The sequence below is a fragment of the Notechis scutatus genome, chromosome 4 (assembly GCF_049901735.1).
Source record: "Notechis scutatus isolate UNSWTSFEM ecotype Mainland chromosome 4, rNotScu1.2, whole genome shotgun sequence".
Classification (NCBI taxonomy): domain Eukaryota; kingdom Metazoa; phylum Chordata; class Lepidosauria; order Squamata; family Elapidae; genus Notechis; species Notechis scutatus.
The window spans coordinates 89,057,252-89,080,808 of record NC_142012.1 but is presented as its reverse complement, the minus strand read 5'-3'; the positions used below and the strand labels follow the sequence as shown (position 1 = coordinate 89,080,808).

The window sequence follows — 23,557 nt, the reverse complement described above, 5'->3', positions numbered from 1 at the left end:
AGGGGCACTGTGATGGCTGCAACTACAAGGGTCAGTACCACACACTCAATGTCATTGTAAATTCAAAGGATTGTTGAACAACTGATCATTAGACAAGTACTCCCTGTGCTAGCTAACATTCTGAGTCATAATATGGAGGAAACGTCTGCATTATGTTTGCTTGCATACCCACTCTTTATGGAAAATAACTGCATTATTTCAATAATAAAGTGCTTTTGTTAATTAACCCTACTGGCAAATCATTTTAAAGCATCTGAATACAACAAATAAATCATGGAATGTTCATTGTGATTTCTGTAATTCCCGTATTGTCAAATCCAAGGAACCAAGGAAGACACGGGAAATTACTTCAGAATAGTTTCTTTATTGTTGGCTGCCTATAGATAAAATTCTTCCCAGACTAAAGCACAGATCTACGTAACTATTAGATATACCTTGTGAACTGCTAAGGAGCACCCATCTTTGCACTTTTCCTTCATACCAAAGATTCCAAACTATGTTGTTTCTTTGTTCCTCCTGCAACTCTGGACTACATTCTAATACATACATACATACATACAAACATACATACATACACACACACATACATACATACGTAATGTGTGTGTATATATACATGTGTGTGTGTGTGTGTGTGTCAGGGGTGGGATTCTACCAGTTTGCACCTATTTGCTAGAACCGGTTGTTAACATTCTAAGCAGTCCAGAGAACCGGTTGTTAGAAATTACTGGCCTAATCCTGTAATGAAGGCAGGAAGGAAACATTCTGGTGTTGCTTACAAAAACTGCCTCTCTATTAACCCTTATTACATTCTTGGCAGGACTAGATTTCCTGTCTCTGGAACTTCTCTGGAGTTTTTTTCCCCTCCTTTGCTGGTACTTTGCTTGTGTGGAGTGACCATTTAAAGTTACAATGGCACTGAAAAAAGTGACATGACCATTTTTCACACTTACGATTGTTGCAGCATCCCCACAGTCATGAGAGGCCAGGCGAGGAGATGCATGCCTCGATGTGAGTGATATTGAGTTGGCCACGCCCAGCCAATAACATGATCACCAAGCCACGCCCACCAACTAAGCCATGCCCACAGATCCGGTTGTTAAAAAAATTGAATCTCACCCCTGGTGTGTGTACTCTGGAATTTTGTGGAGCTAAACATTCTGGTCACTGCCACTGTCACTTTTTTGAATATTCTCCATGCTCCTAAACAGGACTCCCACTAATGCTTCTTGATCCTCTAGTAGGGTAAACAGTGATCAGTATGCCTCATTAATGTCCATGTGACCTCCTGCTCTGTGGGTTGCATTGGCCACCAGTTAAGTTTCTGAATGCAACTCAAGTTACTGGTTATCATCTCTACAGGCTCTCCTGGCAGAGGGCCTGGCTGCTTGAAGGAACATGAATCTCTGGTTACTTCCACTTATCTGCTGCAATCAGGAAGAACAAATACACTTTAGGTCCTAATGATTAAGCAGGACCTAGAAAGTGTGACTTCTCCATCATGGTTCCTGCCTTCTGGAATGATACCCCATAGATTCAGATGGCTCCCACTGTGATGACATTCAGGAAGCTACTGAAGATCTGGCTATTCCCCATGATAAAAGCTACAGACCACACTGAGAGAGTTGTACTTCTAGTGATTATCAGTTATTACACCTTCAAAAACCAGCATTTTGATTTAGGCCAGGGGGTGTCAAAGTCGATTTTATTAAGGGACACATCAGGGTTGTGTTTGACCTCGGGGGGGGGGGGGGGTGGGTGTGGCCATGGTGGGTGGGGCCAGCATGACAACCCTTGTGTTGAGGGGCCCTGTGGTGGCCCGAGCACTCTGCCAGCTAAAACGGGCTCCCAAGCTCCATTTTCGGCTGCAATGGCCTCCTGCAACCCCCTGCCAGCAAAAACGGAGCTCCCAACCTCCATTTTTGCTGGCAGAGGCACCACGGGCTGGTCGTTTGCTGTTTCCAGGGTAACCCCGTGAGCTAGATTAAGCACCCCCCAGGCCCCCAGGCCTTGTTTGACACTCCTGGTTTAGGTCAATGTATTTGGTGGAGAATTTTGTCACAATAAATAGATGGTATTAGGAAATACTTTAGAAAAAGGAAAAAAAAACATTTGTATTTTCTTTGTAGAAAAGACTTACTGGGTTTCCAGGTGGGCCTTGAGGCCCTGGTGGACCAGTTACCTAAGAGCCAAATAGAAAAGCAAATGTCATTGACGTAATAATTCACTTTCATGCTCAGCAAATAAAAGCAGTAACCTGACCCCTTCCTCAAAATTATTGCGTAGAAATTAAACCTATCATTGTGAAAATAGTATTTGGAAAGAAGGGATGAAGAAAATTGAGCTATAGTTAGGGAAAGAAGGAGATTGTCTACAGTTTTAAAAAAATAACGTGGTAGGATCACTTACTGAAGTCCCGGTATCTCCTTTTTCTCCAGGTTCTCCCTTCTCTCCCTGTGAATACAATATTGTAATAAAAAAAGAGCATCCATGCCAAGTTATTATAGCAGTGAAATTTCAAGATGGCCAAAAATTTAGATGAAGACACCATGAAGAAGTAAATAAAAATGCAATCACTAGGATACTTCTAGAACAGGGGTCTTCAACCTTGACAGCTATAAGACTTGGGGACTTCAACTCCTAGAATTCCTTCTCCAGTCATGTTAGCTAGGAAATTCTGGGAGTTGAAGTCTACAAGTCTTAAACTTGCCAAGTTTGAACGCCCTTGTTCTAGAATAACACTAAATGCCTCACTGGCTATCATGATTAACTAGCATTCTATTTAATTCAAGGAATGTCTTTAAACTATAATGTATATATGGAAGGGAAGCACCCAATCTGAAATCTTGAAAAAAAAAATCCTGCAACAATCACTTTCTAAACCTAGGGATATTCTTGCCATACACCCTGTGTACGCTTTGTTCCTTCTCAATGCCTGCTTTGCAGTTGTTGCTTACAACTTGTGAAAACTGACAGTCATGAGGAATCTCTAGGTCATGCAATAGCATGAAGCTATGTAGAGAAATGGGTATTTGGAGATTTTGGTCTCGGCAGATCTTCGTTCAAAGGAATCCGGCCACAAATATGTTGAGTGGCCTTAACTGGCTATCTGAACGTCAGCTAAGGAAGAAAGTTCAAGGCAAGTTGTTTTGCTCAAGGCATATTGCTTTTATCTCTTAAATGATTTGTATTTGTTGACTTTCTTGATGGCAATGGCAGAGGTTTTTTTTAATTAGAAAAATAATTTGGTGTGCTTACTGTCAATCCTGAAAGTCCAGTTGGACCGATGAGACCAGGAGGTCCAGGCATTCCTTGGTCACCTTTAACTCCATTTAGGCCATCAAGACCCTACAGGGAAAGAAAGATTTAAGGTGGAATTATGCAATGAGAAAGATACTCTAATTGCTTGTTTCTTTCAAATGGGTATAATCTATTTCTATATATAAAAGTGAAATACCACTCACGCATCAACACAAAATCTCCAGAACCGTAAAGCCTACAAACTTGAAATTTGGCACATATGTTCCTCTTGGCTTCTAGGTGCTCATTGAGAAAGGATTTTTTGAAATGACCATCAGAGCATTAGTATTTCCTATATTATTATTAACACGCTCTGACGCTAAGGAGTTCTATTCCTCCTCCCCACCTGAAAAAATATCTGTTCCAAATGCAAAACACAAGCAGAGGAGAGGAGTTTCAGTTTCAGTTTAACAGCAGCAACCAGCTTTAGTACAGAACAATTGAGCTAAGCCACTCCCAGGCTCCTTGCTGTCTCCTTGCTCACACAGTAAATACTTTTTCAGTTTCCAAAGAGCCCTGAACTCTCGCACACACTGACAGACGCTACCCAAACGAATACCGATGGATGCTAGTTGGCAGAATTTTTTTCCTTATTTTCCTCCCCAAAAACTAAGCCCAACCACATAGTTTTGTAGTGAAGCACGGGTATCAAGCTAGTATTTGTATAAGATCATAGCTATTGCATATCTCCCATCTACTTGCTCTTTAATGATTCTTAGAATCATAGGATCATCTGATTTTATGATTCTGTTGAATAACATGGGGTCCTCTGTGAAAAAGTTAATTTCTTGATGTGTTTTTAACAGTCTCTAGTTGAAAAGCACATTAGATGCAAACTAAGCAATTCTTGAAAAGAACCTCAAATGTATTACAGAATCCTTTATTCAATAGCCAAGAAGCTATGGGAAGAAAGAATATAGTTTGAAAATGTGTCAGTCTGGGTCTTTACAAACACAGGTATAAAATGTTGAAGTTGGAAACTTTTTAATGGCCTTTTTTTATAGACCTGAATTGGGCCATCTTAGTATAGAACAGGTTTTCTTTCTAAAAGATATTGTATGATAAGGTAAAAGTAGAAGAAATAGTAGGAGAAATACTTTAAATGCAGCCTTGAAAAGATAAGAAAGATTTTTTTCCCCATCTTGACTTAAACAAAGGACTTTTTGTTCCTTTAGTACAGCCTTCAGCTGCTTGTCTCCCATGCTAAACTGGCTAGAAGTCAAGATGGTTTAAGGCAGGGGTCTCCGACAATGATGGGATTCAATTTTTTTTATTACCGGTTCTGTGGGCATGGTTTGGTGGGCATGGCATGGCTTGGTGGGCATGGCTGGGTGGGCATGGCAGGAGAAGGATACTGTAAAATCTCCATTCCCTCCCTACTCGTGGGGGAGGGTTACTGCAAAATCCCATTCCCTCCCCACCCCACTAACCTGCTTTCCAGCTCCGTTCTCCTGTGCAGGGCAACCAAAGAAGACCCAGCCAATCAGCTGGGACTTGGGAGGCAGAGAATAGATGGAGGCGGGGCCAGTCAGAGGTGGTATTTGCCGGTTCTCCGAACTACTCAAAATTTCCACTATTGGTTCTCTGGAACTGGTCAGAATCTGCTGAATACCACCTGTGCTCTCCAACCTTGGCAATTTTAAGACTTGTGGACTTCAACTCCCAGAATTCCTCAGCCAGTTTTGTTTTGCTGGTTTGTCCCCTGGTTTAAAGTATTTCTTTGTGGGTTTCAACTCCTTCCTTTGCATTTAACACAGTGATGGCTAGGAGCTGTCTCTGAACTGTAATCAGTTCCTGACTCATAGATTCCTCAACTTCTTTTTCCTTCCCACCCAAGCCAGGAAGTACACAACCCTTCTATTTGTGGCAATGTCTTTGAAGGATTGATAAGAAAAGAAAGGTCAAGAGTTTTTCAGTCCAAACATGTCACTTGGTCTAACAGGGAAACTTAGCGGAACTGGGAGGGGGGGGAAAGAAGGAACTAGCAGAGATGGCTAAAATAAGTGCTTTAATCCAAGAAAAGAATGCATCCAGCTTCCTTTCTGTTTGGAAGCTGCTTTTAGATTTTGTGCTTGGGATAGGAACAAAAATAAAACGTTGACTTTGGGATTTGCTGATTAAACAGGTTTGTTGTTAGAGAAATGGCTAGTATATATTAAGTATGCAAAAGTAAAACATCGAAGTATTTTTATTCTGCTGCACTGAAAAGAGTTGGATGTTAATGCTTTTCTTTCTTTTTTCTTACCTTTATCCCACACTTCTCTCTCTCCCTCTCTCTCTCTCTCTTTCTCTCTCTCTCTTCCCCACACACATACCCCCTCTCCAATATTTTCGTTTGGATTTTGGATTTTCATAAGTTTAATAAAATTATAACAAAAATGACCAATTAAAAGCAAGCTAACGAAACTAGTCAGCATTTCTCCAGTTTGCTATTGAGCCTAACAAACAAAAGACAGACAAACCAAGGCCCATCCTTTCAGGTCAGGCAGTCCAGGGGAGACTTTTGAAGGCAGAGGGCACGGGTAGACGAAGTGCCTGCCAAAGCACACATCAACCAATTGCGGTGGAGGCATTTGTGTAGGCCAGAATGAAGTGGGATAAGTCAACTCTGCTTGCACCAGTGCAGAGAGGAAAACGGTATTTTTTATTTGGGGGCACAAAAAGGGGTGGGCTTCAAAAATTTTAGCAAAGGGTTCTCTGCCTGGTTGCTGGGTGGGCGTGGCCATGGTGGGTGTGGCCTAGTCGTCCTCCTGCATGCGGTGGGAGGGGCACTTTTGCTCTCCCCGGGCTCCGGACAGCGATGGGATTCTACCAGTTCGCACCTATTCGCTAGAACCGATTGTTAACATTTGAAGCAATTTGGAGAACTGGTTATTAGAATAAATTACTGGCCTAATCCTGTAAGGAAGGCAGGAAGGAAACATTCTGGTGTTGCTTACAGAAACTGCCTCTCTGTTAACCCTTATTACATTCTTGGCAGGACTAGACTTCCTGTCTCAGGAATTTCTCTGGAGTTTTTTCCCCCCTCCTTTGCTGGTACTTTGCTTGTGTGGAGTAACCATTTACAGTTACAATGGCACTGAAAAAAGTGACTTATGACCATTTTTCACACTTACAACTGTTGCAGCATCCCCACAGTCATGAGAGGCCAGGCGAGGAGATGCATGCCTTGATGTGAGTGATATTGAGTTGGCCACACCCAGCCAATCACATGATCACCAAGCCATGTCCACCCAGTCACATGACCACCAAGCCACGCCCACCAACTAAGCCACATCCACAGAACCGCTTGTTAAAAAATTTGAATCCCACCCCTGGTTCCGAAGGCTCTCTGGAAGCTGGAAATGGGCCCATTTCTGGCTTTCCCGTACTTATGGGAGGCCCATTTTTCAACCTCCCCGAGCCTCCACCCGTGCCCTGCACTTACCTGCATCCAAAATGGGCCACGTGGGGACTCCAGGGAGGAGAGGGGTGGGTAGTAGGGAGCCTCAGTGGCGCAGTGGTTAGAGTGCAGTACTGCAAGCTACTCCTACTGCAATTTGGCAGATGGAATCCCACCAGGCTCAAGGTTGACTCATCCATCCTTCCAAGGTGGGTAAAATGAGGACCCAGATTGTTGGGGGCAATATGCTGATTCTGTAAACTGCTTTGAGATGGCTGGAAAGCACTATAAAAGCAGTATACAAGTCTAAGTGCTAGTGCTAGTTAGTGCCAGCTAAGAATGGGATTTGGGGGGGGGTTCTCCAAACTGTGCAGAATGTTAGCTAGGGGTTCTCCTGAACCCTTGTGAACCCCCAGTAGCCCACCCCTGGACACAACACTTCAATGGCAATTCAGGACAGGCTGAGGATGATGTGATCTGCTCCCACCTCCCCAAACACTAAATGCCTGTCCTCATGCTGGATGACTGAGCAAAAAAGTATGGATCACGCCAGAGACTCTGTACGTGATGATACTATATGGAGTATGATAATCCCATATTCAATAATTACCTAAATACAGTACAGGCTAAATGCATTACTTTTCAAATTTTTCTTTTACTGTTCTGCTTTTAATCAGAAGGAATCTATTTTTCCTTTTGTTTGAAGACAGAGGCAAAGAATGAATTAAGCAGTTCTGCTTTGTTCCTGCTGCCTGTCACTTCTTTGCCATCTTCTTCCATTAGTGCACCAATCATTTCCTTGACTTTTTTCTTGTTTTTTTTTACATGTTGAAAGACTTCTTCAAAAAAAAAAATACAGGTAGTCCTTGACATACAACAGTAAATTTAGTGAGGGTTCAAGCAAGGGGTGGGTTTCAAATTTCTTAACAACCAGTTCTGTGGGCATGGCCTAATTTGTGGGCATGGCTTGGTGGTCATGTGACTGGGTGGGAATGGCTTGCTGACTTGGTGGACAAGTCAGGAACAAGGCTTGGTGGTCATGTGACTAGCTGGATGTCACTTGTATGTAAATATTATAAATATTTATGTAAATATTGAATTTTTCATAAAAAAAGAGCAACTTTTACCCAAAACCAGGCAAAGCAGGCAGGCAGATTGAGTTGCTCACAAAATCACAGATTCACTTAGAGATCTATGATTCTGCAATCGGCTACCTGAGTCTGCACTGAAAAACAGACGCTTCGGTCCTAAGGAAGGTTCGGCTCTGCTTTTAGATTAGCTAGAAAGCAAAGAAATCCAACGATTTCCTGCTTTCTAGCTAATCTAAATCTCCCGACACAGCAGAACAGCTGATGGTCGGGAGGAAAAAAAAGGAAAAATAGCAACTTACCAAACGCAGACAAGTTGGATGGTGTGCATGCCAGGTAAGGAGTGAGTGGGTTGGGCCGGGGTCAGCCAGTGGCACGATTTTCTGTTTCTCCAAACTGGGCAGAATCATAACAACCGGTTCTATAGAACCAGACTGTCCAGGTAGAATCCCACCCCTGGGTTCAAGTTACAAAGGCATGGAAAAAAGTGACTTATGACCATTTTTCACATTATGACCGTTGTAGCATTCCCAAAATTCAGACATTTGCAATTGATTCATACCTATGACAGTTCAAGTGTCCCGGCGTCATGCAATCACCTTTTGCAATCTTCTGATGAGCAAAGTCAATGAGGAATCCAGATTCACTTAATAACTGCATTACTAACTTAACACCTGGAGTGATTCACTTAACAACTGTGGTTAAAAAAGGTAATACAATGGGCAAAATTCACTGTTTCACTTAGCAACAAAAATTTGGGGCTCAATTGTGCTTGTAAGTCAACGACTGCCTATATTTTTAACATTTGTTGCAAGTCTAAGTTCATTCTGACCCTTACTTTCCTGATTTCATCTTTGCAGATTCCCAGTATTTGCTGATATTCTCCTTTAGTTATATGTCCCTATGCCCATTTTTTTTCATACTTGTCCTTTTCGTCTCTCAATTTATCAAAGAGTTCTTTGTGCAACCTTGCTGGACTTCTCTGGGGGGTCTCTTATTGAGGATGCTCCATCACCAGAGGTGGCATTCAGCAGGTTCTGACCAGTTCTGAAGAACCGGTAGCGGAAGTTTTGAATAGTTCAGAGAACCGGCAAATCCCACCTCTGACTGGACCCCACCCCCATCTATTCTCTGCCTCCCATTGAGTCCCAGCTGATTGGCTGGGTCTTCTTTTGCTGCCCTGCACAGGAGAACGGAGCTGGAAAGCAGGTTAGTGGGGTGGGGAGGGAGTGGGGATTTTGCAGTTACCTTCCCCCACAGGAGTGGGGAGGGAATGTAGATTTTACAGTATCCTTCCCCTGCCATGCCCACCAAGCCACGCCCACAGAACCAGTAGTAAAAAAAAAAAATTGAATCCCACCACTGTCCATCACTGGAGGTTTTCAAGAAGAGATTGGACAGTCGTTTGTCTAGAATGCTTTAGGGTCTCCTGATCAAGCAAGGAGTTGGATTAGAAGACCTCCAGGGATTTTCCCAACTCTGTTATTCCGTATTCTGTGTAAACAGTTTTCTTCACTTATGAACAGAGCTAAACTCAAGAATGCCTTTTCATGGAAGCTCCAGCTTCAGAGAGTAGAGACACCTCTGATTATTTAATGATGTATACAGGTATATAGTACCTGTTTCTCATGTCTAACTCCTTACCTTTTCTCCATTACGTCCTGGAGGACCTGGCAAGCCAATTTCACCCTGAGAGGAAAAAGTGAAGGATATATATAAATTATTAACCTTGGAACTTTGAAGAAGACATGTGAAGATATTATTATTATTAATAATAATAATAATAGTTTATTGTCGATGTACTTATATACACAATATACACATTTACTTTACACCAGGGTTGACCACCAAACTCATAATTTTAAATCCCATGGACCAGAGACCCTGGGAAAATCCCCCAAAAAAGTCTGCAGGAAAATTCCCCACCCCGTTTTCCTACCGATCGATCGTTCTTTATTTGGGATCACAGGATACCGTCTCCAGCTCGGTTCTCAGGGGGTGGGAGAGAGAGACTTTTGGCTTCATGCAAGGAAAGCAGCAGAAGTCTTTCTTTCTCTCCCCCAAACTCCACCAGAAATGAGTCTTTATGAGACTTGTTGCAGCCTCTTGGAGCAGGAGGCCTTGTAGGGTCCCAAAGATTCATTTCTGGTGGAGTTTAGGGGAGTGAAAGACAGACTTTTGCTGCTTTCCTTGCGTGCAGCCAAAAGGAGAAGAAGAAAGAAGTGGAAAGAAGCAGCTCAGTGGCCAGGTGAGGCACGTGGGGCGCATGGGGCAAGTTTCCCCCCTTCTGTCCTTTCCCCCCTCCCCTTACTACCTCGTGTTGTTCGCAATGCAAGTGATGCAAGCCTTGTGTTCCCATGGCCCATGTGGGCGGCGCAGGCTTGTGTTCCCGCGCAGCTTGGATTAATTGCTTTGGGGGGTGCTTTGGGGGATGACATTTCTCTGCGGACCACCAAAATTTGTCCCCGGCCCACTGGTTGGCAACCACTGCTTTACACAATACTTTTACTAAATACTAAATACTAAACACTAAATTTACTAAATTTTATGAAATTTGGGAACAGTTTTGTTCAAGAATTTGTGGATCAATTAGCACTAAAAGTTGAATGATAACTTAAATTTGTTAGGTTCCAAGAGTGAAAATAATGCTTGTTCTTTGGGTCGCTAAGTTGTTCTTGAATTTAGATTGTGAACAGGATATAATTGTGTCAGCTACAATCTAATTTTCTGCTAGATAGGAAAATGAGGCACACACATTTTATCCCCTTCTTCTTTCCCTGTAGTGTGTGCTACAGTCATCCATCCATCTTGTAAGCTATCCACAGTCATGTCTGTGACATATAGGCAGCTATATAAATCATATGAATAAATAACGAATTAAAAGAAGATGGGGGATCAGCAGGACCAAAGACAAACATTTGCTGCATTGGGAAATCTATTAGCAAGTTGTCAATTCCATTTACACCGCAAAAGCGTTCGTAGTGTTTTCGTTGTAGTGCATTTTACAGTGCGATCCATCTCTGGATGAAGATTATCTGATAAGAAGAACGGTATCTTCCTCTGCTTCTGTTCAATTTTCATCATATTCATTCAATTTTAATTAAGCAGATGGAAAAGGCTTTATCTTTGCTGACTGTTAGGAAAGACTGATGGAATTACCTTCTGTCCAGGCGGTCCAGCTGGCCCTGCAAGGCCTGGAAGACCAGGAGGTCCCTGATAGAGAGAGAAAAAACCTTCATTGTTTAGCAGCATATAAATATAATTATTTATTTCTCTTTCTTTTTTAAAATGGTATTGTTATTTGGAATAAAATGTGTGCGTGTGTGTGTGTGTGTGTGTGTGTGTGTGTGTGTGTATGGATCTTTGGTTATTCGGGTTTTCTCCCGCGTAAAATTGGAAGTATCTAGGCAACGTTTCGATGAAGTCTCATTCATCATCTTCAGGCTTGTGTCTTCGGCTCTTTGCTTCTCAGAGTAAGAAGCACAGAGCCGAAGACACAACCCTGAAGATGATGAATGAGACTTCATCGAAACGTTGCCTGATCTCAATCGCTCGAACCAAGATCCACAAAACCTCAGAAAATATACATACATACATACATACATACATACATACATACATACATATATATATTTTCTCAAAGTTTTCACAAGCCAGGTACTACATGTATGGTATTCAGCTTTGTTAGGTCATTTTTCCCATGTCATTACCAATCAAGATTAGAGCAAAACAGACAGAAGATATTGAACAACAGCAACCCAAGACCAAAAACAGACAAGAAAAATCAGGATGAAGTTGTAGTCAACTCACAGGAATATCAAAGCCATGAGATTCTCTTTGCAACTTAAAGCACCACTACTAAAATCAGCTGAATGATTGATATATATATATATATATATATATATATATATATATATATATATATATATATATATATTTTTATGATTATTTATCATCAGGCTTCTGTATTGTGTTCATCTGGATTTTAGGGACTGTGATGCATGAATTCAGCACACATAATACAGAAGCCTGATGATGGCAGATGAGATTCTGCTGAAATGTTGCTACAACTTTAAAAGCACAACTATAATGACGTGGTCAGCAGGTTCTGACCAGTTCTGGAGAACCGGTAGTGGAAATTTTGAGTAGTTTGAAGAACCAGCAAATACCACCTCTGACTGGCCCTGCCCCCATCTATTCTCTGCCTCCCGAGTCCCAGCTGATCGGCTGTGTCTTCTTTGGTTGCTCTGCACAGGAGAACGGAGCTGGAAAGCAGGTTAGTGGGGTGGGGAGGGAATGGGGATTTTGCAGTAACCTTCCCCTGCCATGCCCACCAAGCCATGCCACGCCCACAAAACTGGTAGTAAAAATTTTTCAATCCCACCACTCACACACACACACACACACACACACACATACATGAATGTGGTATATATATAATCAATTTCTTTCAAGCTCCTTAGAGTAGACAAATGTCAAATGGCGGGAGGGAGATATTACTGAGTGCCTTTCTGTCTTAGACTATTGATCACTCTTCAATACCCTAATTACCCTGGCAAATGAATAGAATGCCAAAATTAATTTATCTACCAGTCTCAGTTAAGTACTGGATGCACCTGTAAAATGTAGGAGGAAGATCCTGACATTCCCACTGTGTTAATGTTGGTCAAGCTGGCTGGGAATTATGGAAAGTGTCATCCAATATATCCAGTGAGGGGAATAGTGAGGGGAATTCAAGGATATACACCTGATTTCCTCCTCTGCTCTCATTGGCTAGTGTATTAATAAATCATGGGAGTAAGCTTTGTGTATGGAGATGGCCTTCTGAACTGTAAAGAGCTCCTGTTTATTTCCTCCTAGTCACCCACAAACTATTTCTTTCTGGGCTGCCATTTTGTACTCCAAGAAAGTCACAAGGTGGGATGAATATAGGACCAAAAACGGATGCTTTGTTCCCTCGAATAGGAGGACAAATCCTGCATATACCCTTTTAGTAACTACTGTAGATGCCACCATTGATTTTTGGGAGGGGAAGAACTTCAGTGGCAGTGCTAGCAACTTTAAGACTTGTGGACTTCAACTCCCAGAATTCCTCAGCCAGCTTTGCTGGCTGAGGAATTCTGGGAGTTGAAGTCCACAAGTCTTAAAGTTGCCAAGGTTGGAGACCCCTGCATATCCCACCGAGATGCAAGAAGGTATCTATCAACAGATACTTTTCCCAGCTTCATGTGCTGGGATAAAATTCTGAAATGAAGAACAATGAAAGCTTATATATCTAACCCATCACTCTAGGAAAGGATGAATTCCCCATTTATTCATGGGTGGCATTTATAAATACATCATTCTGTTGGAATTGCTAGCCCGATTCCCCTATTTAACTGAGTTTTTATTAAGAACCACATCTTATAGAAAAGAAGATTAACTCACCATGAGGGCCAATGTTCGTATCTCCTGAATGAAAGAACAATTGTTTGTTAAACATTATCTGTACCTATATGTCTATCATAGATGCTACAGTATGATAGGTAAGGTATGATTTAAATTATTTCATTTTATTTTTTTCAGACAATCAATCTGCCAGTTAATGCACAGGTGTCTTTCCACCTGTTGTTTCCAATACCTATTTCATAGGATTAGGGTTTACTTTGGAATGATATGAGAAGTGATATAATTAGCTAGTGCCATTCAGTCTATAACAATAGTCTAGACCAGAGGTGGGCAACTATGGCCCCTTTATGACTTGTGGACTTTGTTAGGGATATACACCCTAGCAGAACGTGCAACGGCAGTCTAGCAGACAGGCAGATATGTGAGACAAAACATTGTAGTAGCTTACACTCAGTAAGACAGATACACTGTGCAAGTTAAATAGTTTTTATTCCAGCAAGAGTTATAGCATAGTCAAAACAGTCCATATGTCATACACTAAGTTCAGTCAGTCCGGGGGTTATTCAGTTTGCAAAGTCCAGTGTCAAAAAAAAGTTCATTAAACTTACAATCAATCAGTCCAGTGATATATCTCTTTTGCAGTCAGAGATATGAAGAAAAATCAAACCCCTTTTCTTCTCTCAGCAAACACGCAGTTTATCACCATCAATCCTTCATTGTCAGCATTTCAGTATAAGCCAGGGAAACAGTGAGCTCTCTTGCTCCCTCATATGGTGATTTTACAACCGCACCCAAAAACTTGGTTTACAGTTTAAAGTGATACATATACTTAAACTAACTAACATAGTTTATATATTATTTTTTATCCAAACTAAGTTAGGTAAACAATGTTATCCCTAACAGACTTCAACTCCCAAAATTCCTGAGCTAGCATGGCTTGCTCAGGAATTCTGGGAGTTGAAGTCCATAATTCATAAAAGGGCCATAGTTGCCCACCCCTGGTCTAGACCCATATATTCAACGCTACCATCATTATTTATGTTTCTAGAAAAAGGAAGAGTAAAATAGAATAAATAAAGTATGTGATTTAATCATACGCTACAGCACAATATATATGTAACCCCCCCCCAATTATTCTGCATGTAAGCAAAGAGGAAAGAGGAATAGGACTATAAGAAAGAGGAAGAAGAGGAAGAAAGCATTAGAGGAAGAGAAAAGGACTGCAGGAAAGAGAACAAGCATTATTGGAAAGAAGGAGAGGACTTTAGCAAAGAGAAGACAAAGGAAAGAGAAGACGATAAAGGAAACAGAAGAAGAGGACAACCAGCAGCAAGATGGATGGATTCAGTTCCTTTGGCAATGAATACACCATTGGGAGACCTCCAACAACAGGTAAGTTATGATCACAGAGAAAATCTACATGATTGCTAGGAGTCTAAAATGACTTGATGGCATATAATCAATCAATCAATAGCAAATTGCAATAATTAATGAAAAGGTTCACAGAAGCATTGACATGATAATCTGGTGTCTATTGTATATCTCCTACTTCCTTACCTGTAAAGCTTCATTGATATTGCCATTGTAGTCTACCATTTCACTCTTCCCTGGTTCACCCTTGGGGCCCTAAAATAAGGTATATATGGTTAGGAACAGGTGTTCGGGATTAATACTACTGCATTAATAAAGTATGTGTGTCCATGGAAATCTATTCGGTGAGGAAATTGTCACTCTTGTCACGCACAAAGCAGCTGGCTTTATAAATCCTGCTTGGCTAAAGTGCACTGGGTTGGATTTTAGGGACTGTGATACATGAATTCAGCACACATAATACAGAAATGGCAGTTTAGTCCCTGGAAATATTTAGAAGGATTTAATATTTTTTGTTTATATAGAGCAGAGGTGAGAAGCAATGGCCCCTATATGATTCTTGGACTTCAACTCTGAATTCCTGAGCTAGCTATGCTAGTTCAGGAATTCTGGGAGTTGAAGTCCACAAGTCATAAAAGGGCCATCATCCCCCACCCCTGATATATAGTTTATCAAGCTGCCCTTGCATACATTTTTGTCACTCTAATGACAAAACGTATGTATTTATTTAAAATAATATATACTGGGAACAAGTTTATTTGAAGGACGTTTTTCAAAGGAGTTTTCAATCCAATAAAGAAGACCACTCGGTATGTGTCTTATTGCCCCCACCTTTTCAACGTCTATGGAGAAATATTTGATTAATTCAGCATGTAATGGAATTGTCAATAGATGGTATAAAAATAAAACAGTTTAAGATACGCTGATGATATTGTAATCTGGCAGACAAAGAAGAGAACCAGAAACTTCTAACTGAGGAAACAAAAACAAGCAGAAAATAAGAAGTATGTTTTAATACAAAAAAAGTAAAATGATGGTAATCTCAAGGTGAAAAGATTTCCCCAAAATTACAAAAAGTTCAGTGATGCCCCTTTTCAGCAAGACAAGAATCGTGTCCATTTTGCATCCAATAGCTGGCAAAATGGAGCCTGCAGGAACTGACTTCTGCTTACTGGAGGCCATTTTTATATTTATTTTACTTGTATTATTGATATATAAATTTATATAGTAATAATTGAATTACTATAATGTGATCTGATTTTAACCACATATTGTCATAGGTCTTTGGAAATTATGTTGCTTTAAAATATAATGCATTCAGACGTAATCATGAGGGAGCAGACTGATTGAATGATGTTCCTTCTATTTTCCACTTGGGGAACAATTGGAAAGCATTGATTGGATTACAGGACTCTCTACATGCTGTGTTCTGAGCTTGGAAATAGGGAAGATGATTGTGGGCCAGTTTATAAATGTACTCTTGAGGGATTTTGGGATGGAAACACCTGTTCCATGGAACTGCCTTAAGTCTCTCTCCACATTAATATATCATCATGTAAGTCTGCATGAACATGAACTGCCTGTTACTGTAGATCTTTCATGTGTGTTGTGTGTTTCATATTAACTGGTCAACTCATTGATTCATTTACTACAAGGGGATGGCATTTATTCTCCTGAGCAGCTCTTTGGTTGAAGATATTCACTCACAATTGTTCTGCTCCACTTAGCTGTTCTCCTGATCGAGTGTCTACACACTTGGAAGACACTTCCTCTGAGGGTTTCTAGGACAATTCACCGCAGCCAACTCACTACAGCCAACTCACCATGGGACAACTTGCCATGGCCAACTTGCCACAGGCCCGCTCACTGAGAGACAAGAGTTACGCTAATACCGTATCAAAAAAATAGTGGAATAGAATTGTTAAATAAAGGATGCCAAAGGAGGGACAAAATGAAAAGGGAATGACAAAAATGTAAATATTTTTAAAATTATTTTAAATAATTAAACAGAATTGTTGCCTTGTCCTGTGGCGAGTTGGCGATGGCGAGTTCAGAGGTGGTATTCAGCAGGTTCTGACCAGTTCTGGAGAACGGGTAGCGGAAAGTTTGAGTAGGTCGGAGAACCGGCAAATACCACCTCTGACTGGAGATTTTACAGTATCCTTCCCCTGCCACGGCCACCAAGCCTCGCCCACAGAACTGGTAGTAAAAAAAATATTGAATCCCACCACTGGGTGAGTTGGCCATGACAAGTTGACTGCAGAAAGTTGGCCATGACAAGTTGACTGCAGAAAGTTGGCCATGACAAGTTGTCCCATTCTGCCCCTGGTTGATTAAGAAGTGAAGCAAGCAGGATAAAAGAAGTAGGGAATTTTATACCTTGAAGAAACTAAAGAGTAGTTTTCTATTTGTTTGGCAACTAAATATTTGATGACAATCTCTTGCTCTCTTGCTCTCTCTCAATAGAAAATCTACCCAATGCACTACATAAACTATATACCCACTATATGCATATGTAGTCATTTCTAGCCCACTTTTTCCACAACATTCATCACCTTTGGTCCTGGAGGCCCTGGCAGTCCTGGGGTTCCTGGTTCTCCTTTACCACCTCCAAGTGCATTGCTAGAATCTCCTTTTTCGCCCTTAAGAGAATTGAACAAAACGAGCAATGAGTAATATTAATGAACCTTATTTTCCTTATTTGAAGGCAATTTGTTGCCTGCAGATATGATGGAATTGCAACTCAGGGAACTCCAGAAGTCTCAACACATTGGGAGAATGGAGGTAGTCCTCGACTTATGACCACAATTGAGCCCAATGTTTCTGTTGCTAAGTAAGACAGCTGTTAAGCGAGCTTCGCCACATTGTACGATCTTTCTTGCCATAGCCGTTAAGCCAATCGCTTGCAGTTGTTAAGAGAATCTGGCTTCCTTCATTGACTTTCCTTGTCAGAAGGTCGCAAAGGGTGATAGTCAACTGTTTGGACATATTTGTGATCACGTGCAACCTTGCAACACTGCAACCATCACAACTGCATGCCAGTTGCCAAGCGTCCCAATTTTGATCATGTGACCATGAGGATGCTGCAAGGGTCATGGGTGCAAAAAAGATTGCAAGTTACCTTTTTTTGTGCCGTTATAATTTTGAATGATCACTAAACAAATGGTTATAAGTTGAGGACTACCTGTATCAAGTTGTTAGCAACTTGGGAAAGGTGACCTTACGTAGTTGATCAGTAAAACGTCAAAGACATTCAAGGCAGGCTCAGTTGCTTGAGTGCCTGTCCTTTGATTAACCAAAACAATACAATGGTATTCAGCTTTGTTCGGGTATTTTCCCACATCATTATAGTTGTGCTTTTAAAGTTGTAGCGACATTTCGGCAGAATCTCATCATGCTTCATTGTGTTCAAACACAATACAGATGAACACAATACAGAAGCCTGATGATGGCAGATGAGATTCTGCCGAAATGTTGCTACAACTTTAAAAGCACAACTATAATGATGTGGGAAAATACCCGAATGAAGCTGAATACCATACATGTAAGTAACTTACAAAACTTAAGAAAACAAAATATATATATATTTTGGCTTTCAATAAAATAAAATATGCCACTCTCCTTATTCCCCACTTAGATAACAAAACAGACCTTTTGCCCCATGGTTCCAGAAGGTCCTGGATCACCAGGTGTCCCTTTCTCACCCTGTTGAAGAAAAACCAGTAAGAACAGATGCCAGATGCTATGATTTATTTTATCTTGTAATGGGGATTGGAAAAAGAGCATAATATAACATCCTCTTCATAGTTTACTTTTGCCTTTTACAAGCTTTCATCAGGAAGAAAATCCAGATTTTCAAAATAAATCCAACCTGGATTTCTCAGCAAAACTGGAATAGAATAGAATAGTGTTCTTTATTGGCCAAGTGTGATTGGACACCCAAGGAATTTGTCTTGGTGCAGATGCTCTCAGTGTACATAAAAGAAAAGATACATTCATCAAGAATCAAGAATCATACTTAATAATAGTCATAGGGTACAATAAGCAATCAAATCATACTAGGAAACAGTCAATATAAATTGTAAGGATGCAAGCGACAACGTTAGAGTCATACAGTCACAAGTGGGAGGGGATGGGTGATAAGGAGTGATGAAAAGATTAATAGTAATAGACTTTGTAAATAGTTGGACAGTGAGGGAACTGTTTGTTTAGCAGAGTGATGGTGTTAGGGAAAAACTAGTATCTTTTTTTCCTGGAGAGCTTGGGCATCTGTGATGGGAGGGGAGAAAGTTGATATCCCATTCAACATGATGTCATTGCACAAATAATGCGAATTACATACAGGTAGTCCTCAACTTACAACCATTTGCTTAAGTGAGTGTTTGAAGTTATGAAAGCACTAACTAAAGTGACTTACAACCGGTCATCACACTTACGAAGGTTGGAGCATTCTGACCGTCACATGATCAAAATGTGGGTGTTTGCATTAGGATTACATTTAGCCTGAGCCCTGATAATTTGGAGACCTTTTGATAAGTAGATCCTAGATATAGGAAATGCTGACCTCCTGTTTCCATTGGGGTTATATTACTTCAGAAGGAACAGATTTGGACTCCAAATTTTGGAGCATAGAGGTTCTCCAATTGCCATCATTGTTATTAAAGGCCTGATACCAATCTTGGCCTTTCCTGGACAGGGACAAGCTAGCTTCAATTTAAACTGTTGTAATGCATATATTTACATAATGATTAAAATAACTTTAAGTCCCACTATAAGTGTCATGAATGTTTGGGATTATTTTAAAATCATTCATGGTTGGAATTCCTCCAGAAAAGCACAGGATCTTTAGAATGTTTGAGAGGCACCTCACTCCCCACAATGTTTGAGAGGCACCTCATATTGCATCATTAGACCAACTTTTTACCCAAGTTACTCTTGGGTGAATGTTAGCAGCTTTCCCCCCCTCCCAAGCACTTTTAATGTATTACACATATTTTCTATGAATTAGTGTAATGTACCAGTTCATTATCATTCATTAATAATGTTGAAGAAAAGTACATTAACTTATCTTCATAACATATTAGATTAACACTGGAGGGAAGAGACTAATAAGTCTCAGTAGATACTAAAATCAAGGCACTGCTATTATCTGACAAAAATAATTGTGCTCATATGAATGTCTCATCCCTGCCTTAGGTCTAACTACCTAGACAATAATTTAATTTCTGGGCTGCAGAGGGGAAGGGCTTAGGCATTTAGGTTTTCATTGCATGGAGAGGATTTTATCTGGCCACAAAGGGCAATTATCTGTTTCTAGGAATTCCTGAAGATTTTGAAACACATGCTTGTAAAATATGTTATCATATTTAATTGGAAATGACTTTTTTTTAAAAAAAATGTACATAAATAAAACAATTGAAATCTTAAAGAGAGTAACGAATCTTGGTGTTTGTACTCCAGCCCAGAATGAATCCATCTAGCACATATTCTTGTGGAAAGATCTTATAATGTTTCATTCCCAGAATAAAAGAGCACAGAACATAGAAAGATATAAATCCATGCAAAAACCATGCTACATCATAACACTGCTATGAAGCTTTCAGCATGCCGAGACATTTATTTTTTACTTTCAATTAAAAACCAAATTGATCAAAAATAAAATTAGTTTTGGTGGCCTTGACTTTTGAGTTACATTTCAGCCACGTAAGCAGTGGAAAAATGTCTTTCCAACTTTCTCACTACCTGATTCTGTTGTCACCTGCTCAAACCCCCACTCCTTTACCCTCAAACTAACCTCTATTGATCTCACCCCTTTCCTAAAAGGTCTGTAAGGGGCGTGCATAAGCGCACAATCGTGCCTACTGTCCCTGTTCTAATGTCCCCAATTATTAGTTCCAATTTCTTGTATTTAAGCTTATGTTTATTCTTATTTCTATTATATTGTAAGCGTTTGACAAAATAAATAAATAAAAATAAATAAACTTGGAAAATTTAGCTCACAGCACTCGGATCAGAATCATGGGTTGTTGAGAAGGACAATGCAGACAAACAAAATCCAAGCTTTGCATCTTTTCCTACCCTGTACCCCCTTTTTCCAGGCAAACCTGGGGGGCCCATCTTCCCAGAAATTCCATGTTCTCCCTTTTTAATTTTTTCGTAAGGGAAAAAAAAGGCACAATAATGTAGGTATTATGTAGGAATAATGAAAGGTAGTGCAGCATATCCAAAAACCAAATATAGAACAAGCCTTCCCCCAGCAATTCTCTCAGCAATTTTCACAAGGGATAAATTTAGATTCATTTTGTATCAAACAATATATTTCCTTTCTCCATTTCCCTTAAGATTGCTTTCCCTTATATATGATGGGTATATATATGTATACAGTATGTTTTTCTACCCAACACTCCACCTAAGCATCATACAGATATAAATAATAAGAGCACCAACATGAAAATATGATTTTTAAAAAAGTATTGATAAGCATAGTAACCACAATAATATTTGGATAATGCTTTGAAGCAGTCAGAGCAATTCATATATATTATCTTTGTAAACTGACTACGGTTAGTATTTTTCTAAGGTAGACTGGAAAGGAAGAGAAGAGCTAAGAGATGGTGGTTTGGCTAAGATTGTAAGACAAATGAATGATGGATTTCTTGATTCAAACATGAGGCACCACACCACAATAGCTCTTATTCCTCTAAGGAAGATCCCACAATAAGTTAATTGGATTTCTTAGTACTAAAGATTCCAGCAAGGAACAACCCTGCATGAGTAATGAACAAGGGGGTAGTAAGTATAATTTGGAGATAACTCTCTCCTTTTTGTCCCTCCAGAGCAGTGGTCTCCAAACATAGTGATTTTAAGACTTGTGGACTTCAACTCCCAAAATTCCCCAGCCGGCATGGCTGACTGAATTCTGGGAGTTAAGTCTACAAGTCTTAAAGTCGCCAAGTTTGGAGACCTCTGCTACACAGCAAACAGAAGAAGCCTACTATCCCAGTTGATATCTAACATATTTGATAGCCAACATATTTTTAATTGGTTATTCACATACTGGTTATTATAGTACCAGATCCACTTAAGAGATTAAAATAAAATATAGCTGAACAAATTTAGAACAGATTAATTTTTTAAAAGTGTGTTACCTTTGCTCCTGGATTCCCGGGTTCACCCTGCATTAGAAAAAAAAAAAAGGAAAAATATACTGAGAAAATGAGATAGCTCTTTCCCCGTGTAATGGACTTTTTGTGTCAAAAACTTTGTGTCCATGACCATTTCAGATTTCTTTCAAATTCTATTTATATCTGTTTAAAGTCCACTAAATCTCACACAGAAAATTCACTAATGTAAAATTTTATTCAGCTATAACTGGATCAACAACTTTTTAGAAAATAAAATGAAATCTGGAAGAATGGGAAAGTTGATAGTTGAGTTTGGATTAATATTTAAATTTGTGTGTGGAAGTCGTGAGGAATACATGGGGCACCCAAAGTTATTATTCCTTTGTAATTCCTTGAAAAAATCCCCCTTCAAGACATATCTAATGAGTAAGATATAGAGAAAACCAGAACATTGGCATTTCCCTTTCTATTTTCTCATATAAAAGTGCTACAGCATTTTAAAACAAACTTATATAGGTGCTCATCTACCAGAAAAAATTCTTGGGGATTATCCTGACAAGAAAATTGCCAAACCCAGTTCTAACTAGGATTCTTATGGTATAGGAAGTCTAAGCTTCATCAATATCTAAAACAGGCGTGCCCAACGTTGGCAACTTTAAGACCTGTGAACTTCAACTCTCAGAATTCCCCAGTCAGCATAGGTGATTGGAGAATTCTGGGAGTTGAACTGCAAAGTATTAAAATTGCCATGGTTGGAACATCCTGAGCTAAAGCATGTGTTAAAATATGTAGTTCTTCCTTTTATATCATACTATCTATCATAAAGGTTATTTTTACAATTTTACAATTTTTTTAAATTTTACAAATTTACAATTTTACTACTTAATAGTATATCTATCCAGGGGTGGGATTCTACCAGTTCGCACCTATTCGCTAGAACCGGTTGTTAACATTCTAAGCAGTTCGGAGAACCAGTTGTTAGAAGAAATTACTGGCCTAATCCTGTAAGGAAGGCAGGAAGGAAACATTGTGGTGTTGCTTACAGAAACTGCCTCTCCGTTAACCCTTATTACATTCTTGGCAGGACTAGACTTCCTGTCTCAGGAATTTCTCTGGAGTTTTTTTTCCCCTTCTTTGCTGGTACTTTGCTTGTGTGGAATGACCATTCAAAGTTACAATGGCACTGAAAAAAGTGACTTATGACCATTTTTCACACTTATGACTATTGCAGCATCCCCACAGTCATGAGAGGCCAGGGGAGGAGATGCGTGCCTTGATGTGAGTGATATATTGAATTGGCCATGCCCAGCCAATAACATGACCACCAAGCCATGTCCACCCAGTCACATGACCACCAAACCACGCCCACCAACTAAGCCATGCCCACAGAACCGGTTGTTAAAAAAATTGAATCCCACCTCTGGGTGGCCTGCAGGGTTTTGGTAGAAGCTAGCTAAGATTCTGTACAGTTCAGAGAACCCCCAAATCCCACTCCTGCCTGGCTCCATCCCTCCCAGGAGTCCCCACACAGCCTGTTTTGAATGCAGATAAGTGCAGGGCGCGTGGGGAAGCTCAGGGAGGGTGAAAAGCAGGCCTCCCGGAAGTTCGGGAAGGCCAGAAATGCGTCTGTTTCCGGCTTCCAGAGAGCCTCCGGAGCCCTGGGAGATTGTTTTTGCCCTCTCGGGGGCTCAAGGAAAGCCTCCGGAGTCCGGGGAAGGCAAAAATATCCTCCACCACTACTGTGGTTCAGGAGGCCGACCAGGCCCCACCCACCATGACCACACCCATCCAGCAACTGGGCAGAGAACCCTTGCTAAAAAAAATTGAAGCCCGCCCTGTCTATCTAATACAATCAGAGAAATAAATGGGGGACGGGGAAGCTCCCCAAAGTCATGACGGTGGCC

The 23,557-nt window shown here is 40.4% G+C and overlaps 1 protein-coding gene across 1 annotated transcript in view; it reads right to left on the bottom strand.

The window, feature by feature from the left end:
* Positions 1-23,557, bottom strand: part of COL13A1 (collagen type XIII alpha 1 chain) — a 126,192-nt gene that overhangs the window by 40,662 nt on the left and 61,973 nt on the right. The window contains exons 17-27 of the mRNA XM_087964084.1: positions 21,678-21,704; positions 20,608-20,670; positions 18,181-18,234; positions 17,085-17,171; positions 14,716-14,784; positions 13,198-13,221; positions 10,930-10,983; positions 9,415-9,459; positions 3,259-3,348; positions 2,410-2,454; positions 2,141-2,182 (exon numbers count right to left, since the gene is read on the bottom strand). Coding sequence (XP_087820210.1) covers positions 2,141-2,182; positions 2,410-2,454; positions 3,259-3,348; positions 9,415-9,459; positions 10,930-10,983; positions 13,198-13,221; positions 14,716-14,784; positions 17,085-17,171; positions 18,181-18,234; positions 20,608-20,670; positions 21,678-21,704 — 600 coding nt within the window. The remainder of the gene's footprint in view (positions 1-2,140; positions 2,183-2,409; positions 2,455-3,258; positions 3,349-9,414; positions 9,460-10,929; positions 10,984-13,197; positions 13,222-14,715; positions 14,785-17,084; positions 17,172-18,180; positions 18,235-20,607; positions 20,671-21,677; positions 21,705-23,557) is intronic.